This window comes from Poecile atricapillus, chromosome 2 (assembly GCF_030490865.1).
Source record: "Poecile atricapillus isolate bPoeAtr1 chromosome 2, bPoeAtr1.hap1, whole genome shotgun sequence".
In the NCBI taxonomy this organism is placed as follows: Eukaryota; Metazoa; Chordata; class Aves; order Passeriformes; family Paridae; genus Poecile; species Poecile atricapillus.
The window spans coordinates 145784097-145802284 of NC_081250.1; the positions used below are offsets into that span (position 1 = coordinate 145784097).

Here is an 18188-nt window from a genome sequence, read left to right on the forward strand (position 1 = left end):
TTTTAAACTGAAGGAAGGTAGATCTAGATTAGATTAGATAGTCAGAAGAAATTATTTTCTCTGGGGCTGGTGAGCCACTGGAATGGGTTGCCCGGAGAATTGTGGATGTCCCATCCTGGGAAAATGTTGAAGACCAGGCTGGATGTGCCTCTGAAAAACCTGGTCTACTGGAAGTGCGGGGGAACAGGATGATCTTTAAGGTCCCTTCCACCTTAACTTCAACGATTTGCAACCACTTGACTCTGCTAGGACAGTCGCTTCAGTCATTATGATTAGGGACAGGCTTGCAAATGTTTTTCTTGAGACTGTTGCAAATAGCTTGTTGGAGGAGAAGATACATTGCTGGTTGTAAAGATGTCAGTACCAGTGTATGACCAGCAGGCAGAAGCACGTGATGTTGTCTGTGCTTGTGTGTGTGCTGTAACAGCCTCATCCTGCTCCTGTCTCTGGCTGAGCAAGAAGATAGTACAGAGATGTGTAAGTTCAGTGGGGATTTCTGCAGCAGCTGGGCTCAGACACTGTCTGCCCAGACAGCTCCTCTGGATCCCAGTCTTTCCAATTTCTGTGCCTGCAGATATGAGCTCATGAGGCAGCAGCCTGGCTGCAGTACAGACAGTCTCGCTTCCATGTGCATTCTCACACACTCCCAGTGTTGTCTAGGACTCCCTGGGTCCCCAGAGCCCCCCACTCCAGCTCTCCTGCTTAGAGAGTCACTTCCACCCAGAGCTGTCCCTTACAGACTGACCCACTGACCCATTGCTCCCAGGCCATTTCACCTGCTCATCAGCTGGTGCAGCTTGATCCATGCAAGCAATCAGACGCTTGGACTGGCTGCAGGTGCTGTAGCATGAGCTTGTGGGTCTCTGTAACCAGAGATGCCTGGCATGGGGCTGGCACTGTTGTCACTGCAGTCTCTCTGTGTGCTGGCACTGCAGACAAATGGACCCTTTGACCTGCAGTGCTACTCCATTTCCTGGCACACAGACCATGTTCTTGAACCCTGAATTGAGAGCCCCTTCCCCAGGGGGAAGATGGAAATGAGATTTAATAAAAATTACAGAATAGTTGAGGTTGGAAGAGACCTCTGGAGGGGCAGTGGTCCAACCCCCTTAGAGGGACACTTAAAACCTCTGCCAGTACAGATGGGATGCAGGGCATGGCCAGGCAAGTGTAGTGACCACAAAACTTTATGAATATGTGGCTTTTTTCATCCTGTTATTCCCATTTTCTCCTCATAATTATCCTTTCTCAAATCACTTCAGTTCATCCATTTTCCCCACCTTTATTTTCTTCCCTAAAGATTTCATAGTAAGTCATTTGCAAACCCAAAATTATTTTTCCCCACATCCCATAGTGCCCTCCACTGGCAGCCCCCTGGGCTGCAACTGCCCTTAGTCCAGAAGATGATCCAGAGAGCTGCTGTGGGTAACACACCCTAATGGGTTTCATGCATGGATAATGGAAGTGATGGCGCTGCTGGGAAAGTCTGAGAGGGACTTGGCCAGGGGCTGTTTGTTGTTTGCCTGCTCATCCTCTTCCTTTGGGCTTGTGTATGTGTACTCCCCTGGGATGCTCCCTAGCTCATACCAGGACCTGTTGGCCCATTAATGTCTCATGGGATGGTCCTGGGAACATCCAAAGAAAATTTCCCTTGGGTTCCCTGTGCTCCTCTGCAGGGGTGCAGACAAGCTTTTATCATCTAAACTGACAGGGTCATCTGTGTTTGCTTCTAGGTAGCAATGCTGGTAGTGCTGCAAGCAGACTTAAAGCAAAAGAGAGAGTCACCAGCAGCATCTCTAAGGATAGCAGAAGGTGCAGGATGAATTGTGGAAAAAAGAAGACTGCATAATATTCTAGGAAAAATTACCCCTCTGTACATTCAGAGATGGGGGAGTTACAATTCGTGATGCCTACTATCAAACTTGATTATGTTTCTTACTGGAAATTTTTAAATAAAATGTTACAAAGAGCTTTTGCCATTTCTTATTTACAGTTTCATCATCCTGATACCTCAGCATTGATATTCTTTGCTTGTCAACATAATGCTGCAGCAAAATCTATATACAATTTTTTTAGTTTTGTTTTGTTTTTTGCATTTGTTATAAATTTTGCTTTGTAAAAGTGACTTCTTTTCTTTTAACTTTTCAGATTATTCAGATTATGAAGACAGTTCTGTTGAATTCCTGGACAGGTGCTCCTCTCCCTTAACGCGGTCCTCAGGCAGCTCTCTGACATTGCGCAGTATGTTCTCAGAGAAGAACACTTCATACCAGTATCCAAGAGCTATCCTGTCTGTTGACCTTAGTGGAGAAAGTAGGTTGAATGAACAGCAAATTCCAGTTTATAGGTTTAATTTTTTAAGAAAAAGAATTTTAAAGGAAATAATTTGGTTTATGTTTGGCATGGTATCTATGAATATGATGACTGATTTATCCTCCATCTATTTAAATCAAAATGCTTACACTCCTCAAGCTGTTCTACATTGTATGGCTTTGGTTAAGTGTTGCTGCTTTGCATCTGAGGAGAGCACGTCAAAGGCACTTAGCAGAATTCATCTTGAAATCTCATATACCAGCAGTGTGTTTGAGAGCAATTTTTTTGCTAATGCAGATTAAGATTTTTACCTGTCCAAACTCCCTGTATTTCTTTGAATTATTGTGTCTCTCCACACACAGTTTCACATGTCCTTATTTCTATTAGACCTTTCAGATATGGAGTTCTTGGATGATTCTTCCACAGAGAGTTTGTTACTTAGTGGTGATGAATACAATCAGGATTTTGATTCAACTAACTTTGAAGAGTCTCAGGATGAAGATGATGCTATCAATGAAATTGTTAGATGCATTTGTGAACTTGATGAAGAAAATGGCTTTATGATTCAGGTAAAGAAGCTTGGTGTGTGGAGTTGTATTTTCCATGTGAATGTTTTGCTTGTGAAGGTGCCCTTTTGATGTGTCACAGACTGGAATTATGTAGAGAGCTGTACATAAGTGAACAAGAACAAAGTGGATGCAGAGCTGTTTCTCTAGGATGGGGTTTCTCTAGCAATTTGATATGTAGGACAAATTGCTAGGTAACCCTTTTCTTTATAGCCAGCTGATAAATTTGGAATAAAGTATCCTCTTCCACACACAAACTATTGCTTCTGTTCCCCAGACCATCCTGATTATATGATGATTATATGAGCCATCCTGGCTTGGCCCTTGTGCTTTGCAGTAGCACTTGTAGAAACCTCTCTGCTCACTGTAAATGTCCCTCCTCTGTGTGCAGCATGTCTCCTGTGCAGACACTGAATACTGTCAGTACTGTGGTGTGTATTTCATCTTTAGAATAGCACTTCTCACACTGGATATCACTACCAGGTTTTAGAAACTGCTGAGAATTTACATCTTAACTTGGTATAGATAAAAGGGAAGAAGAGTATGCCATGTCTGCACAGCATTCAGGTGCTGATGGATTGCAACTCCTTCTGCTTATTTGTACTCCAATGAGGAGAGCATTTCCCATCCACGAGCAATTCCAAGTCTTTTTTCTCAAGCAATTTATAATGCAGTGATTAAATCAAATGCAAAAAGCAGTAAGGAAGAACTCAGTTGTCAACAACGTTAAAAAGGTCATGAACCTCCTGTGTTTCCTATCCCCATTCAAAATCAGGTTTGTATTCAACTACTTCTGTGGTACAGTTCCTGTTGACAGTATGGAGCCCTTTATTGAGATTTAAAGGAAACAAGTAGGGCTGTCATGTGTTAGTGGACTTACTCTTCTGGAACTGGCAGAGCCCTGGAAATAAAGGGCACATGGGCTGTCTCAGGGAGCAGACTAAAATGCAGTGCTGTGTTGGAGAAACTGAGCAGGAGCTCAGCTATGGAAATGTGAATATGGAATTCCACAATGTGGAAAAATGGACTGGTTTAACAATCTCTGGAGACAGGAGGGGACACCGTAGCTATATTGACAGGAGGAAAGGTGACTTCCCTGTTTTGAACAGGTTGATGCTCAAAGGCATGTCAAAGAGGAGAGATTTTCAGCAGTGAGCTAGCAGATGTTTAAAAGACTGGCAAGCACAGAGTTGAGAAAGGGAAATATCTTTATAAGAGGTAGTTTCCTGCCTGCTTTTGAAGTCCAGTGGCAGCCTGATTTTTCCTCTTCATGCTTGTCTCACTGAGAGCAACCAGTTTGCTGTTTCTAGGCTCTCATGTCTTACCACTTCTATTTTACTCTCCTATTCTCTTGTTTCTCCTCTTTCATTTTCTCTTAATTTTCTTTTTCTTTTAGATTTTCCATTGGTGCGATATTAAAAGCACATCTTTCTAGCGCACTGGAGAGATGCTTTGTAAATATAAATAATTAAACTGAAGAGTTTTCTACTTTTCACTGTTATGCTGTAATGTATTACATTATCTTTCTACTTTACTATAATATTATACTCCTGTCTTATGTTTCACTACTAAATATGTAGGTGCTAAAATACTGAATGTTGTAATAAAATACTATATGATATTACATCTTCAGTTTCTTTTCTTTTTTTTTTCCAGTCTGGAGTTTGTGGTTGAGGTAACTTTCAGATCTAGAGCTCTTTTTTTAACTCAATGTCTTTGTCTACCCAAATACAAATTGCCCAACTAAAATATTCTTGCTCAAACCAGCTATTTAAATTCAAGTGCTGTTCTCTGCATTTTGATGATACAAGAAGTAGCATCTGAGTTTTTGCACCTACTTGTCTCAGTTTTAGTTTTTGCTTTTGTTGTTTTTTTTTCTGACATCAGTGTGAAGAATGCTTGTGTTGGCAGCACAGTGTATGCATGGGACTGTTGGAGGACAGCATTCCAGAGCAGTACATCTGTTACATCTGCAGAGATCCACCAGGTACGGATAAACCTTTATCTGCAGCCTTGCTTGGGATTTTTGAGCAGAGATGTTACGAATTTTCTTAAATTGTTCAAGCTTTGTCTGTTTTGTGTTACGTGTGACACTTCTTTGGGGCAAGTGATTCTAAGTTTGGCTCTGAGCGGAAACTTCTTTGTTAGTAACATCATGGTCAGCTATGCTAAATCTTATCCATGAGCTTGGTTACCACAGTTTTACTTGTTGAAACTTAATTCTTCCCAAACCTTAGAACTTTATGTCAGTGTAGTCTGAAAAGCCTTTCTAAATAAGTAATTTTTGTTCAGGGATCTATTCTGCCAATACTTGGAATCACATTTGTTAATTTAAATAATTTCTTAGAGGAAAAGGACTCAGTACCGCAGTACACTCAAACATGCTGTGAATGGCATTTCATAGTAATTGCAATTTTATAATGTTTATGTTTGCCCAGAACTGTGTAAAAGTGTGGAACTGAATATTTAAAATATGGGAAAATCTAGCACATCTTATAGTAAACAATAGTGCACAAACAGCATATGTTGAACTTCAGATAGTTAGGTCAAATTTGTTAGAACTAGAAAAACTATTTACTTTCCAACTGAATACATTTGCTTAGGAAGATGTTGATTTAAAAATTAATCTGTGATAAACCCATTTTTCTTAATAGTTATTTGGAGAAAAACAAAAGAATTTGGAAGTAAGTTTTTTGTGTTTTGTTCTGACAATTGATACAAATGCTCATAGCTGTCTTCTGGTGAAATATCCAGCACTCCAGCTGTTTCAAAAGGACAGTGAGACTACAACCTCAAATTTACTTCCATTCTAAATCTAAAAAGTGAAATATGTAAATTGTTCGCAGAGTTTTTATTAGCTATTTTTGAAATGACATATTAGAAAAATAGAGCTTTTTCCATATGCCCCAGTGTGAATCAAAACTGGTGGTAGAGAGTCTTGTTTGATAGTTCTGTGTGGTGTCTCTTTGAGCAGCCCAGCTTTTTCTTACTAAACCCAGCTAATTTGTCTTGTGCTCTTTCGCTGCACTGTATTAGGTACTTCGTTTTCCCCTGCTATGCAGAGTCTGTGTCCCTAATTTTTATCTTCTCTCCCTTCCTAACCATTACTTCTTTTCTTTCTATGTCAGGAGAAAAAAGTCATTCTCAATGTCAGTATTTTAAAGTGTATTGGGATAATGGGCAAAAAGGAGATAGACAGGGTATTCTCCTGAAAGGTATGAAGGGCTTCCATCAACCTGTTCTTTGTTCTGTCTATGATAGTATGATTTGAAATCAAGTGTAAGATATTGCCGTCAGTCTGTCTGGGTGCCTTGTTGTAAACAAGAACATTGCAATAATTAGCATTATGTATTTCTAGTTTTGGGTGGGTGTTTTGGTTTTATTTAGTTATGGGGCTTTTTGTTTTTTATTTGTTTGGGTTTTTTAGTAGTTATTTAGCTACTGTAGAAGCTCTAGCTAAATAGTGAGGCCCACATACATCAATACCCTCCCTAGAAGTCTGATGAAAGGCACCTCAAAGGGGAGTGTAAGTGCTCTGCTGTCAGATAACTTTGAAATACCTGCTTTTCCTGAAGCCTTTTCCTGGCTTCTAATAAATAGATATTGACTTCAGTATTGAAGCAAGACATTTGTCTTTTAGAAACAAACTGGGTGTTTTGGATATGTCCGTGTAAAATCCACTCTCTAACGTTTCTCTTGGTAACTTGGGCTTTCTTGTTTTTTAAAAAGAAATAGTAAGTTGCAGTACTTAGGTAAATAAAATGCCAATGTAAACTTTTTTTTTGGTGGTTATTTTTTATTTTGGTAATAGCATAAATCTTAATATCATATAGCTTGATTGCAAAGCTGATTAGATTTTAATTTCAAATGCTATTTAGAAGGTATCGAAGTTTCAGGCTTATTTTTTTTCTCGTAAGTTTTAAGGCTTTATTCTTAATCCACAAAAATGAATTTCTTACATATTAATAGCAAAATCTTGAGTCATCCTTTCATGGATGTTAGATATTTAGACAAGTACAGCACATAATTATAGCACTCTAGTTGTAAATATAATTCTGGTGTGGCTCAATTTGTTTATTGCTTACCCCAGGACAGAGGTGGAGTGCCAAATATCTCTATGACAAAGACTGGCTAAACAATGGACACATGTGTGGATTATCATTTTTGAAAGAGAACTACTCTCATCTTAATGCCAAAAAGATCGTGTCAACACATCACCTACTGGCAGATGTTTATGGGGTAACTGAAATACTGCATGGGTTGCAGCTGAAGATTGGCATACTGAAGTATGTATCACTCCAGGGTTTATTTTCCAGCTTTATATATTCAAGTAGAAGAGACTACCATTATTCTATATGCATTTTTCCCTCACGTTGAAGTTCTTTCTTGTATTATATTTTAAATAATTCAAGTGCAAGATGTGCAGTACCCTCAGCTTCAGCAGGAGCTAGGTGTTCAGCACCCAAGCAGGTCTGGTCTAGTGGGATTATTGGTGAATTTTTTTGGTAAATTTTGTTTTAAAGGGACATTCTAGATTTATCTTAAATTGATGAATGACCTAAGAATACTTCCTGTTTGATAATGGTGCTTTTCAGTAGCTAAGATCTAGGAGAATTGAATGCTTAAAAGTAGTGTTATCCATAACTTGCTTTTTTTCCTCCCCTTCATTGCAGAAATAAGCATCACCCAGACCTTCATCTCTGGGCTTATTCAGGGATGAGAAAAGAACAAGAACAAAGAACTGTTGGGGTAGAGAAAAAGTTAGTGACTTTACAGGATGCTGTTAATCCAGCTGAAAGGACGTGTCATAGTCAAAACCATAAAGAGCCACCCAGTATACCCCAGAAGATGGAAGAAACATATATCACAAGTGAGCACAGTTACCAAAAACCACAGAGTTTTAGCCATGACTACAAAGCAGTCACTGACCCTATGAGCTCAGATGATGAAGACACAAGTAGCTTTGAGGAAGATCAGGAATATCACACAGAGAATAAAAACTGTTTACAATATTCTTTTAGAGATGGTGGCATGAATGAGCAGGTAAGTATCATTCTTCATCTGGGAAATTTTATTTGAAAAAGTATGTTTGTTCTGATAAAGCTGAAGTACCTACAGGTATTTAGAAATGTTTATTGCTGTAAGTCAACATATTTATCAAATAAGTCAGCAGAAATCACTAGAAGCAAACTTGGATCACTGAAATAGTTCCAGGTGAAGTATGTTCATTTCAGCTGGTGTATGAAATACAAGGTATAGTTTAAGGTATTGCCCATACTAAAAATTTATTTTCAATCTAATGTTTTGAGAGAAAGGAAACCCTATTCATAAAATTCAGGGTCTTGGAAGAGAACTTACATGGTTTTTATAAGGTGAGGAAAATGGGACAGGTGTCTTTTTTTCTCTCAGTTTGGTTATCTACATGTGTTAGGGGGTTTTTGTTGTTGTTTGTTGTAACAAGGTTTTTTCAATAGTGTTTATTATTGTATTGTATTCTTTTTTTAATGGCAGTGCTACCTAGAATGCCATCCACAAGTAATGATTTACTGACCAACTAATTTCTCCTCATGTTCAACTGCTTTTCCGTCTTCTATATTGCATATTTCTTCTAATGAAACATTTTTAGTCAGGATTATATTTTGCTGTTTAAACATCTCTTTCTCATTTTGACATTAATGGTTTGAATCCATTATTTGGTGGAAAAGGTCTGAAACTTGTTAATCTGGTTTTAGTGAACAGTTCTCTGAGCAAAAACCAAAGAGAACCAAACCTTTCTGTTTTCTACAACACCAGCTGTATGAGGATAAATCGTCCAACTCATCCCCCTTTTGAAGTACAGTTTCTGGTGTGGAAGAAATGAGTATGATACATCTTATTTCTTTTTAATTTTAGTTCTAAATGTGGCATGTAAGCTGTATAGTCTGAATGGGGAATTTTTGGCTCATTCTAATTAAAAATACATGTTTCTGTGCTAAATTTGCTACATTGCACAACTGTATTTGGGTTTATAGTAAGGAGAAATGCAGCAGTGTCAAATACTCTTGCCTTCCAACAGTAGTTTAACAGCATAAGTAGTATAAAGGTATTTAGAATTAAAGGAAAATATGCATGAGCAGTTAAATAAACTAGTATTTTCTTCAGAGATTCAAGTATATATCTTAAAAGCTAGGTGCCCTCTGTTTGACAGTGTCCCAAACAGATCTCTTCTTGGTTTAAGTGTTCTTTCCTCTGGGGACACACTGATCACCTGCCACCTTTTTGATACCAAAATAAGGCCTTCTGCCTATACATGATAGGCATGGGAAAATTCTCCTTGGTTTCTCCATGAACATGTTTGCACTTACCTTAAAACTGACATTGGAAGATCAGTTTCAAATGATCTGACTTCTCTCTAAGATGCCTTTTCTCCTCTCCTTGTCAAAGTTTGGTTGGAGCTTTGAATTTTACTTTCTAGCATTCTTCAGAGCCTTTTAATATTCTGGTTTTCCATACTATTTTGTTTTACCCTAATCTGCAGTTTGTTACATACTTCCACTTCTCTTACAGACAGTATTTGGATTAACTGTTATCAAGTCCCCTTTTGGGCTACACATTATCTTTAACATTATATTTAGTTTCCTTGGTTTTGCTTCAGAAAGCACAAGTATTCCCCACCTGTTATTTCTTGTCCACGAGCTGTATCCTTAACTCTTCTCCTGCCATCACCTCCTGATTACCTACACTTATCTCAGAGGAGAACCTATTGGATTTTGTGGAGTCTTTCCAAGGAGCCAGTTGAATATAGAGGTCATTAGATGAAGGGAAAAAAAAAATAAAACCAAAAAAAACCCTATGATGTTATTTAGATATTTAGTTACTTAGCTTTGAAATTTTCTGTAACTTACTGAAACAGGCTGAAAGACAATTTTGGTTTTAGAATTATGGACTTGGATCCTTTTACAGCAAGGGAAAAGTGTCATTCCTATGGTATTAGAGAGGGTCTGAAAATAGTAAGGAATAGATATTTTATTTATATTGGGAATATTTTTCATAAGATTACTAACAGTTTTATTCATGACAACACTGTGGAAGCAAACCTGATGTCTTCAGAGAAGGGATTTTAAATATCATAAAAGCATCAAAACTCTCATACCTTTCAAATCTATCTCTGATACATAATTTTAACTCCTTTAGTGAACATTATGAATATTAATAATGCTTTTCCCATCTGAGTTGCTAATAAAGCTGTCTACAGGTCAGTCAAAGTTTAATTTGTTTGATTTGTGTTTTTTAATTGATTTTAAGTCTTAAAATGAAATTTGGATTTTTTTGCCTAAGTGTTTAAGCTTAAAATCCATCAGTTCCTATGTTGTTCCTTTCCTCTCTTCTCACTCTTCTCACTCTTCCTATACTTTACTGGAGGAAAATATTTTAATAATAGACCTAACACCATTTTTTTCTTATGTGGTGTGGAAAATTAGCTGAGCTCTTCAGAGAAGTGTATTAAAGTTATTCTTTGCTGTGGCATTTGACATGAACTGACACAGTGTGAGCACATGTATCTGGCAATTCTAGTCCTTAAAATAAAATCTTCAATAGTTAAAGAACTTCATCGGATATGAAGTCATACTGGATATAAAATGGAAGCTGTTAGTCCTGCTAATTACTGGAGATGCTGAGCATTTTTAAATCATTAAATCTGATCTCCATCCACTCAGTAGCTGAAACATCAGCTATAGAAAGACTAGGAACTCGTGTATTATCTCTGGCATGCTGTGAAGGTACTAGTTTTATTGAAGAAGTTACTCTTCCTCAGATACTATGTTAGAGTAACTCCACATGTTACTGTAACTGTCCCCAAACAAGTTCAGTTCTGCCCCAAACTTGTTCCTGGAAGATAGGTGGGGTCATAGCAGGTAGGAAGAGAAGTTTTTTGTCTTAATCAGCAAACAGAACAGATTGTCCAAAGAGGGTGTGGAGTCTCTCCCTCACTGAAGATGCTCCAGAACCACCTGGACACAATCCTGTGCCATGTGCTCTGGGATGACCCTGCTTGAGCAGGCAGGTTGGACCAGGGGATCCTCTGTGGTCCCTTCCAACCTGACCCATTCTGGGATTCTGTGAAACAGGATGTCCAGCTTATTTGTGCAAAATAGTGATTGTTGACATCTTAGATACTTCTCCATTGTAGAGAGTTTTCCATGGAAACAAACGTTAGGTTTTTTGCACATTTTTGGTGGCAGTAGATCCATGCAGTTCAGTACTTTGTAATTTAAGTTACTATTTATATAAAAAGGGTACAGAAGTACAATCTGTCTTACTGCATTGAACAAAGTATTTGAGCTGATAAACTTCAGTGTTGGGGAAATGAGGCAAAAGGTATAGATGCATTATGTGGAATCTGCATTTTGTTTTAGTCTATTGATGTGGCATGGTATGTGGCTTTCTGAGTAAGCTTTTTGTCATGTATACAAAAGTACAATCCTAAGCCAGCAGAGTATATCATGTGACTCAAATCTTGAAATCAACACCAGAAATTAAAACAAAGCAAATAAAAAATCTTAAATGGCAATTTTTTTCTTTCTGTTGCTCCTATGAAGAATTCTGCAGAAGGAAACACTGTGTTTGTTTGTAATGAAAGAAAAGGCTCAGAAGAACAAGTGGACACACATCTTCAATGGCAGCTAAATCTCCTCACCCATATAGAGAATGTACAGAATGAAGTCACCAGCAGAATGGACCTGATTGAAAAAGAAGTTGATGGTAACTGCATTGCCACATTGCTTATGAATGTACCTGTAGCAGCATCTCTTATAACTAATGTGTTCAAAGTGATCTGAGGCACTGACAATGGGCTTTTCAGTATTCTAATGTTCAAATTTGGGTCCCAGAATTATAAGCAGAGCTTGTATCCTTGATTTCCCCACCCCCTTCCACAAGTTTTCAATGCCCAATAAAGTAGATTAAGCACTCAGAACCCCTGAACTCAGGCTCAGAGTTCAGAAAGCTTAGATGACTTGTCTAGTCTTTTTCCAGATATGGATCATAAAGTTGATGGCTTCTTCTATGCCTTGATTGATTTTTGCCTGATTGTTCTAGTAATTGACAGTATTTAGAGATAAAAATGGTGTTTATCGTGCTTTCAACTGTTTTTTATTAGTAGTAAGAAGTGGGTTCATTAAGACAAATCAGTCTTCATGAGAAACCTTGAATGAAATTATATTGTACAAAAATATTGTAACATATAAGTGTCTATGACTTGCCAGTCATATTAACTAGTAATTAAGGGAGCTTGTAGTCTAATCCTAGGAGTCCTTAATGAATCTTTTAACAAAGTTGTCTTATTTCTATTTGCAGTTTTACTTCCAGTATCCCTGCTTTTTCTAGGCAGTGTTTCTAAACTAACAGGGTTGACCTTTTCCCTTCTTTGTTTCTACAAGCAGAGAAACTCCTTGAAAACATTTGTTGAAGATTGGAAAACCATTCTATAATCTGGACCTTGTCCACAGGAGCCTGTTAAAGTGGCAGAAGCAAGCCTTGTGTCTAAGGGTTGCATTTTCTGTTCCAGAACTGTCAGAGTAGACCATGAATTGAAGTTTCTTTTTTGTGTGTAGAGGGTAAATTGTGAGCCAAGGGTAAAATTTACACCCAGATACCTTTTTAGAGCAACAATCAAATCAGAAGATTGGATTGTTCAGGAGAAATACGGAATTAGTTGGTGTTTCCCTAACAAAATTTCTTCTGTTGAATAAGGTTCAGTGTATTTTCCCTTTTTATGAAAGACAAAGTAAGAAAGAAAATTTTAATATTTATGGAAACTGTTTCTCAGAGACTTACTCTAATCAACTTCTTCTTTTTCCTTCTGTAGTTTTAGAAAGCTGGCTTGATTTCACTGGAGAACTGGAACCACCAGATCCTCTGGCAAGATTGCCTCAGCTCAAGCGACGTATCAAACAGCTCTTAATTGACATGGGAAAAGTACAGCAAATAGCAACACTTTGCTCTGTATGACAAAAGGAAGAATAAAAAAGTAAAAATAGGTTCTTTACAGTGAATTTTCTTATTAGCCGCAAGACTGACAGGAAGACAGCAAAAAGCTGAGCATTTATATGGTTCTTTGCTGATTACATTAATAGCCTGAAGCTTTAGAAAGAAGAGAGGAAGTTTAGAGTCAGGAATCTGTTTTATTGAAAACATGAATATTCAATGTCCAGGCTTCAAAATTATATATAATATACTGAGAAAAGTAAATTTCTCAGGATTTTAACATGTTAAACAAGTAAATCCCCAGATACAAGAAAATTCAATAAACAAAAAACCAAAAACTTCGAAGAGCAATGGAACCCTTGGCAAACATTTCTAAATTAGCACAATTCAGCTGACTAAAAATACAGTCCTCTTATCTTGCTGGTGAAAGATACAGAGAGAGCTGTATCTTCTTTACAAGGAAGGTTTTTAGATTATTCCTTTCTCATATGAATGTTCAGGAAATCAAACATACTAGCTTTGATTTTTGAAAAAAATTACTTGTCATGGTCTCCCTTTTAAAATATTTTTTTAAATAGAAATCCCTAGAACAGCACCCCTAGGCTCCTTTAAAACAGAAGTGGAAAATAGTGATCAGATGTGCCAAATAATATTAAAATCACTGGGATGAGAGTTTGATTATGACTTAGGTGAAGGTTTTTTCCAAAGTCCTACTCTGTGCCAGCAGTCCATCCAAAATTGTATCTAGTTTATATTTTTTTATGTTCTGTAGCAGTGTTCAGGAATCAAGGTACAATTTTTGTCCTGGGTAGCTCTGTTCTGATGTCAGCCCTCTGAAAATGTCACCATCCTCACGGGATGGGGAACGACAAGAGCAGCAAAACTGTCTGTGGCTGTGGAAATTCTAAATACCATTAGAGAAAAAAATCACAAGTACCTTATCCAAGTTGTTTTTATAAAATTTTTCAGCTTCAGTGAATGAAATGTCATGAAACCAAAGGCAACCTACTTGCTCTGTTAGGTCTTGCTGGATTTTGAGCCCAGGACATTCCCTGTGCTGATAAGTTGCCGCTGTACCCAGTGCTACATCCGTGTCTGTGTGTGTATGTATATGTGTATAGCTACATGTACAGATATACATACCATACACATTTCTATCTACACATGTCTAGTTTTGTTACCATAGACTACAAGAACTGGTGGTTCATATTACCTTTTAACAAGCAGTTTCTAAAATTGAAAATAATGTATGTACAGGTTTTGAAATTTGTAAAATATGACTGTTAAAAGGAGGCTATTTAACTGAGGACATTAAGATACTTGAACATTTTATGCCTCATGTCTGTTTATCAGTTCTAGTTATCTGTATAAATGCATTTTAGAACCGATAGACAGTAAACTTGAATTTACCTTTTGATATGAGTACAAGCCACTGTACATTCAAAAATTATTTAAATTTGCAAACACACTGTTCTATATGTAAGGTACTGTATGTAAAACTGTTTATTAAAACTATTCTGCATACTCTACATTTTCCACTTTTCTTCCTGATCTACATACAAATGTAAAAAAAGAAGTGATTGTTATTATGTACAGACCATCAAAAAATCTTGGAATGCCTTTTAAGGATGCATACAACTGAAAAATGTGCCAAAGATGGATTATCTGGGAAAGACACTGCAACCAGTGCATTGAACTTTCATGATAAAACCATTATTGAGAAAGAAAGTAGCGTGGCTGGTTCATTGCTAAATTAAACCTATCCTGACCTTTCCTCCCTGTCTGTCATACCTGAAGTGAGTTATCACTCCTGATGGCCAAAGCAAAATTTCCCTCCTACAGAGCAGTTGCTATTTAAAGTCTTCCCACATCAAGCTTGTAGGAGACATCACAGAGCTGTGTGATAACATGGAATTATGGAATGGTTGGCAACTCCATAATGCAGAAGGAACATTAGAGCTGTGGAGATGTTGACATCTTATAGCAACTGTTAATAAATACTCTGTGTTATATAGTTGATGCTTAAATAACTTCAAACATGAATAGTTGAGTGACCTACTTGCTTTTGGATATGTGAGACATTTTTATAGACTATTCACTTGCTGCATATCCTTGAATGTGGTACTGTGTGTACTGTATAAGAGAAGTGTAAATCCAGATGAATTACTTTGAAACAAAGTGGAGTGTATTTACAGAATTTATACAGCATACACTGTAGCAATATTATGCAATGTGTGTGCATGTGTGTGATGTAATATAATTGTAAATGTTACTGAAGGTGAAGGTGGATTTGGAAAGTTAGTGGGGAGGACAGAGGTTTTATTCTTACTACAGAGATGGAGGAATGGTATCCTGATAAGGAAATCCTAAGGTCAAAGTTGAAGTTGCCCTTGCAGCTTTAATGTGTCTTCTATTTGTATGTATAATGGCCTCTTTATTTACATGAATATGTAATTTTGCCCTTCAAGATCCTGCCTTGTTCAGGATGGACTGTGCTTACAAAAACAATCTGTTCAGTATTTTTTTTATGTTCATTGTGTAGTCATGTATTATAAAAATTCCTGCAAGCATTCATATCTTCTAAGAAATACAATCTTGGTGTCCGTACGGACCGTGCTATGTATGATACATCGTGTACTGCTTGAATGTTTCACAAACTTGTCTGAGTTTGCTTTCTCAAGTCGTGGTGCTGGTCTGTAATATGTGGACATTAGTTTTTGACCCCAGTATCTCAAGTTTTCAAAGGTTTGGGATGCTTTTGAGGTTTTTCTTTTAAACACGAGTCAAGTGCCATAAAAATGCTAAGTGTTTTGCACAGAATGTAACCTAGACTTGATTGCTTTGCTCGTGTGCCAGTCAACCCCAGTGTGATCTGACTCTTACCAGAATTTCCTCCTAGCTGGCCTTATTGAGAGAATCTTATTCCTGTAGGCATAATTTACCATCTGTCTTCCTGCTTCCTCTCTAAATAAGCCAGGGATGTACAGTCAGTCTATTTGCAACATCATTTATTTGGGTGTGAATTGTGGCTGCATTGTTTGATGGAGAGGACAGACCCTCTCTGAAGAAAAAATAGCAAAAGGCAATGTAAAGACTGTTTGATACATGTGTACAGAAAGGCAAAATGTTTAAATTTTCAGCATTATTTCAATGAATAGGAGTTCTAAAGAGTAATAGACAAAAGGGAAATGCCATTTTACAGAAGTCTCTTGTGATTTCACAGAGCTAAATGGCAATTTAAATGGCATTGGAGCCTTTGAATGCCCAGCTTTTTGTCTGAGGTTTAGTTGGGGGTTTGTTTGTTTTTTTAATGGAGGTATCAGGGTGATTTAATTTCAAAGCCTGCTCCTACTTGTGACCATACCGAAGGCATCTACATCAGGAGTTCTGTGTTTCAGTTGCAGTGAAGGCAGGGCAGCAGTACTGCAGTCATAAATGAAATGTAGTGTTGGTGCTGTGGTCTGGTGTGATACGATGGGGCTGCCACGTTCTGGTTACAAAATGGACATATTCAGGTCATATTGCAGGGAATGGGTTGGAAGATGCTTCCTGTTAACCCTTTTCTTGGGTAGCTGTAGGTCGAATAGTGCCCATATTTTATATACTCTGGCCTTACATGCATAGATCTTTGTTCAGCTGTGGAGTGGTTTACAGTGGTAGAAGCCTGTTCTTTTCTTTCAAATAGACAAAGAAGATGGGTTGCAATTTCTGATAGATTTCTTATATTTGCTGGGTAGCAAAGAATTGAAACTGTTCTTCCATGGATGCAGTAATCTTGTATGGCTGACAGCCACTTTTCTCACTTAATTTTGTCTCTGAGCTTCTACATGTGCTCATCTGTTCGTTTTGCAGCTTGCATCTGTTTCTCCTTTCGTTCTTCAGCTTTCTGCACTCTGGCTTCTGACATACCTGGAGGGTGTCACTCCTGTTCTCATGCCCAGTTCCCCCTGGCTGCTGTGGGAAGCAGTCATGGGGAAAGGCCTCTTTGGCTCTTCTATCCACAGCCTCCAGAATGTTCTGGGACTTGTGTACAGTTGGAGTGTGTACACCATAATCAAAATCTCCAGGTGTTTTTGATGCCTTTCTTAAGTAAGCCTCTTCTGTCTTATGCAATTGGTGATCTTCCTCTACTCCCATCTGGCTTCTAACTTAACTAGACCTGAATTAATATTACAGCAAAACCCCTCTGGCACTGTTGGGCTCCAGCACTCCTTACCACACTGAGGGTTGGGATGCAAAGGAGTCATTCAAACATTACAGTAAAATTATAAAAGTATTTGATGTTGTAAACTACACTATTTTTCCTTTGCATTTAAAGGGAAGCTGTAATAATTTTTCTTCACTGGAACTTCAAAAGGCACAAAACAGATCCTGAACTGAACTGGAGCTTGGTGCAAAAATCAACAAGTGGAGGATGGGCAGGACTCTGCAGGCAGGGGCTTCACAGCCAAAGAGCAGTCAGGCTGTCCCAGCTGCCTTGCCCTATTAGTAGCTCTGTGGAGGTGCTGGTCTGTGTGTAAAGGGGGTGTGTGCAATGATGCCAATCATTTGTGAGCAGGATTGTTTAGAACACTGGAACTGCAGGTTTTTGCTCTACTGCTTAAAGATGTTTCAGTATATGCACCTTAATTTTGGAGTGCTTATTAAGGTCAGAGGCTTAATCACTTCTGAAATGTCCATTGCTATTCTCACATTTTTTTAGCTCACATTTTTTTTCTCTTGTACTGATTGCATATGGCTTTAGGTGAGGTTTTTGCAGAGGCTGTTTGAAATGCTTCAGTAATGGTTTCTATTATAATTTGTTATGTCCTGGGCACTGGGTGTGGGGGTCTGTCTTTAGCAATAAATATTATACACTATGTGTATATGTTTGTATATGGAAAAAAAATACAGAGCATGTAACAATGGTGAAAATACACTGCATCGAGTGCAGATTGTGCATTTGGCAGCCATTCTGCACCAGTCTGAACAATCCAAATGAAAAATTGGAGACCACGTGGAGAAAATGAACTAGCATGAAAAATCATTCAGGACAGAAATTCCCTTCCCTTACTCTGTGGGCTGGATAACTAAAGCTAGTTCAATTGCTGTTTGCTTCAAACAGCTGTCTTCCTTTCCTGAAAACTGGCCAAGCCTCCTGTGTTCAGCTGTAGCCACGTGCATCAGTGTATTGTCACTAAACACTCTGAGAGAGGCAGCACTGCACTATGATTAAATCTTCTATGAGAGAAGCAAAATACTTCCTTCTGTGATTTGTTTTTTATAATAGCAATAATGTTGACTGCATTCTAATACTCACAATAAAGGTCTGTTGAGATTTATGTGCCTGGGCTCCCTTTCCAT

The 18188-nt window shown here is 37.9% G+C and overlaps 1 protein-coding gene across 5 annotated transcripts in view; it reads left to right on the forward strand.

Moving 5' to 3' along the window:
• Positions 1–18166, forward strand: part of PHF20L1 (PHD finger protein 20 like 1) — a 57131-nt gene extending 38965 nt beyond the window's left edge. For all 5 annotated transcript variants that reach the window (XM_058830817.1, XM_058830819.1, XM_058830820.1 and 2 more), the window contains 7 exons: positions 2149–2313; positions 2701–2882; positions 4767–4866; positions 6970–7165; positions 7553–7922; positions 11459–11621; positions 12727–18166. In XM_058830817.1, the coding sequence (XP_058686800.1) occupies positions 2149–2313; positions 2701–2882; positions 4767–4866; positions 6970–7165; positions 7553–7922; positions 11459–11621; positions 12727–12869 (1319 nt within the window). In that variant the 3' untranslated portion in view covers positions 12870–18166. The remainder of the gene's footprint in view (positions 1–2148; positions 2314–2700; positions 2883–4766; positions 4867–6969; positions 7166–7552; positions 7923–11458; positions 11622–12726) is intronic.
• Positions 18167–18188: the final 22 nt, after the last annotated feature.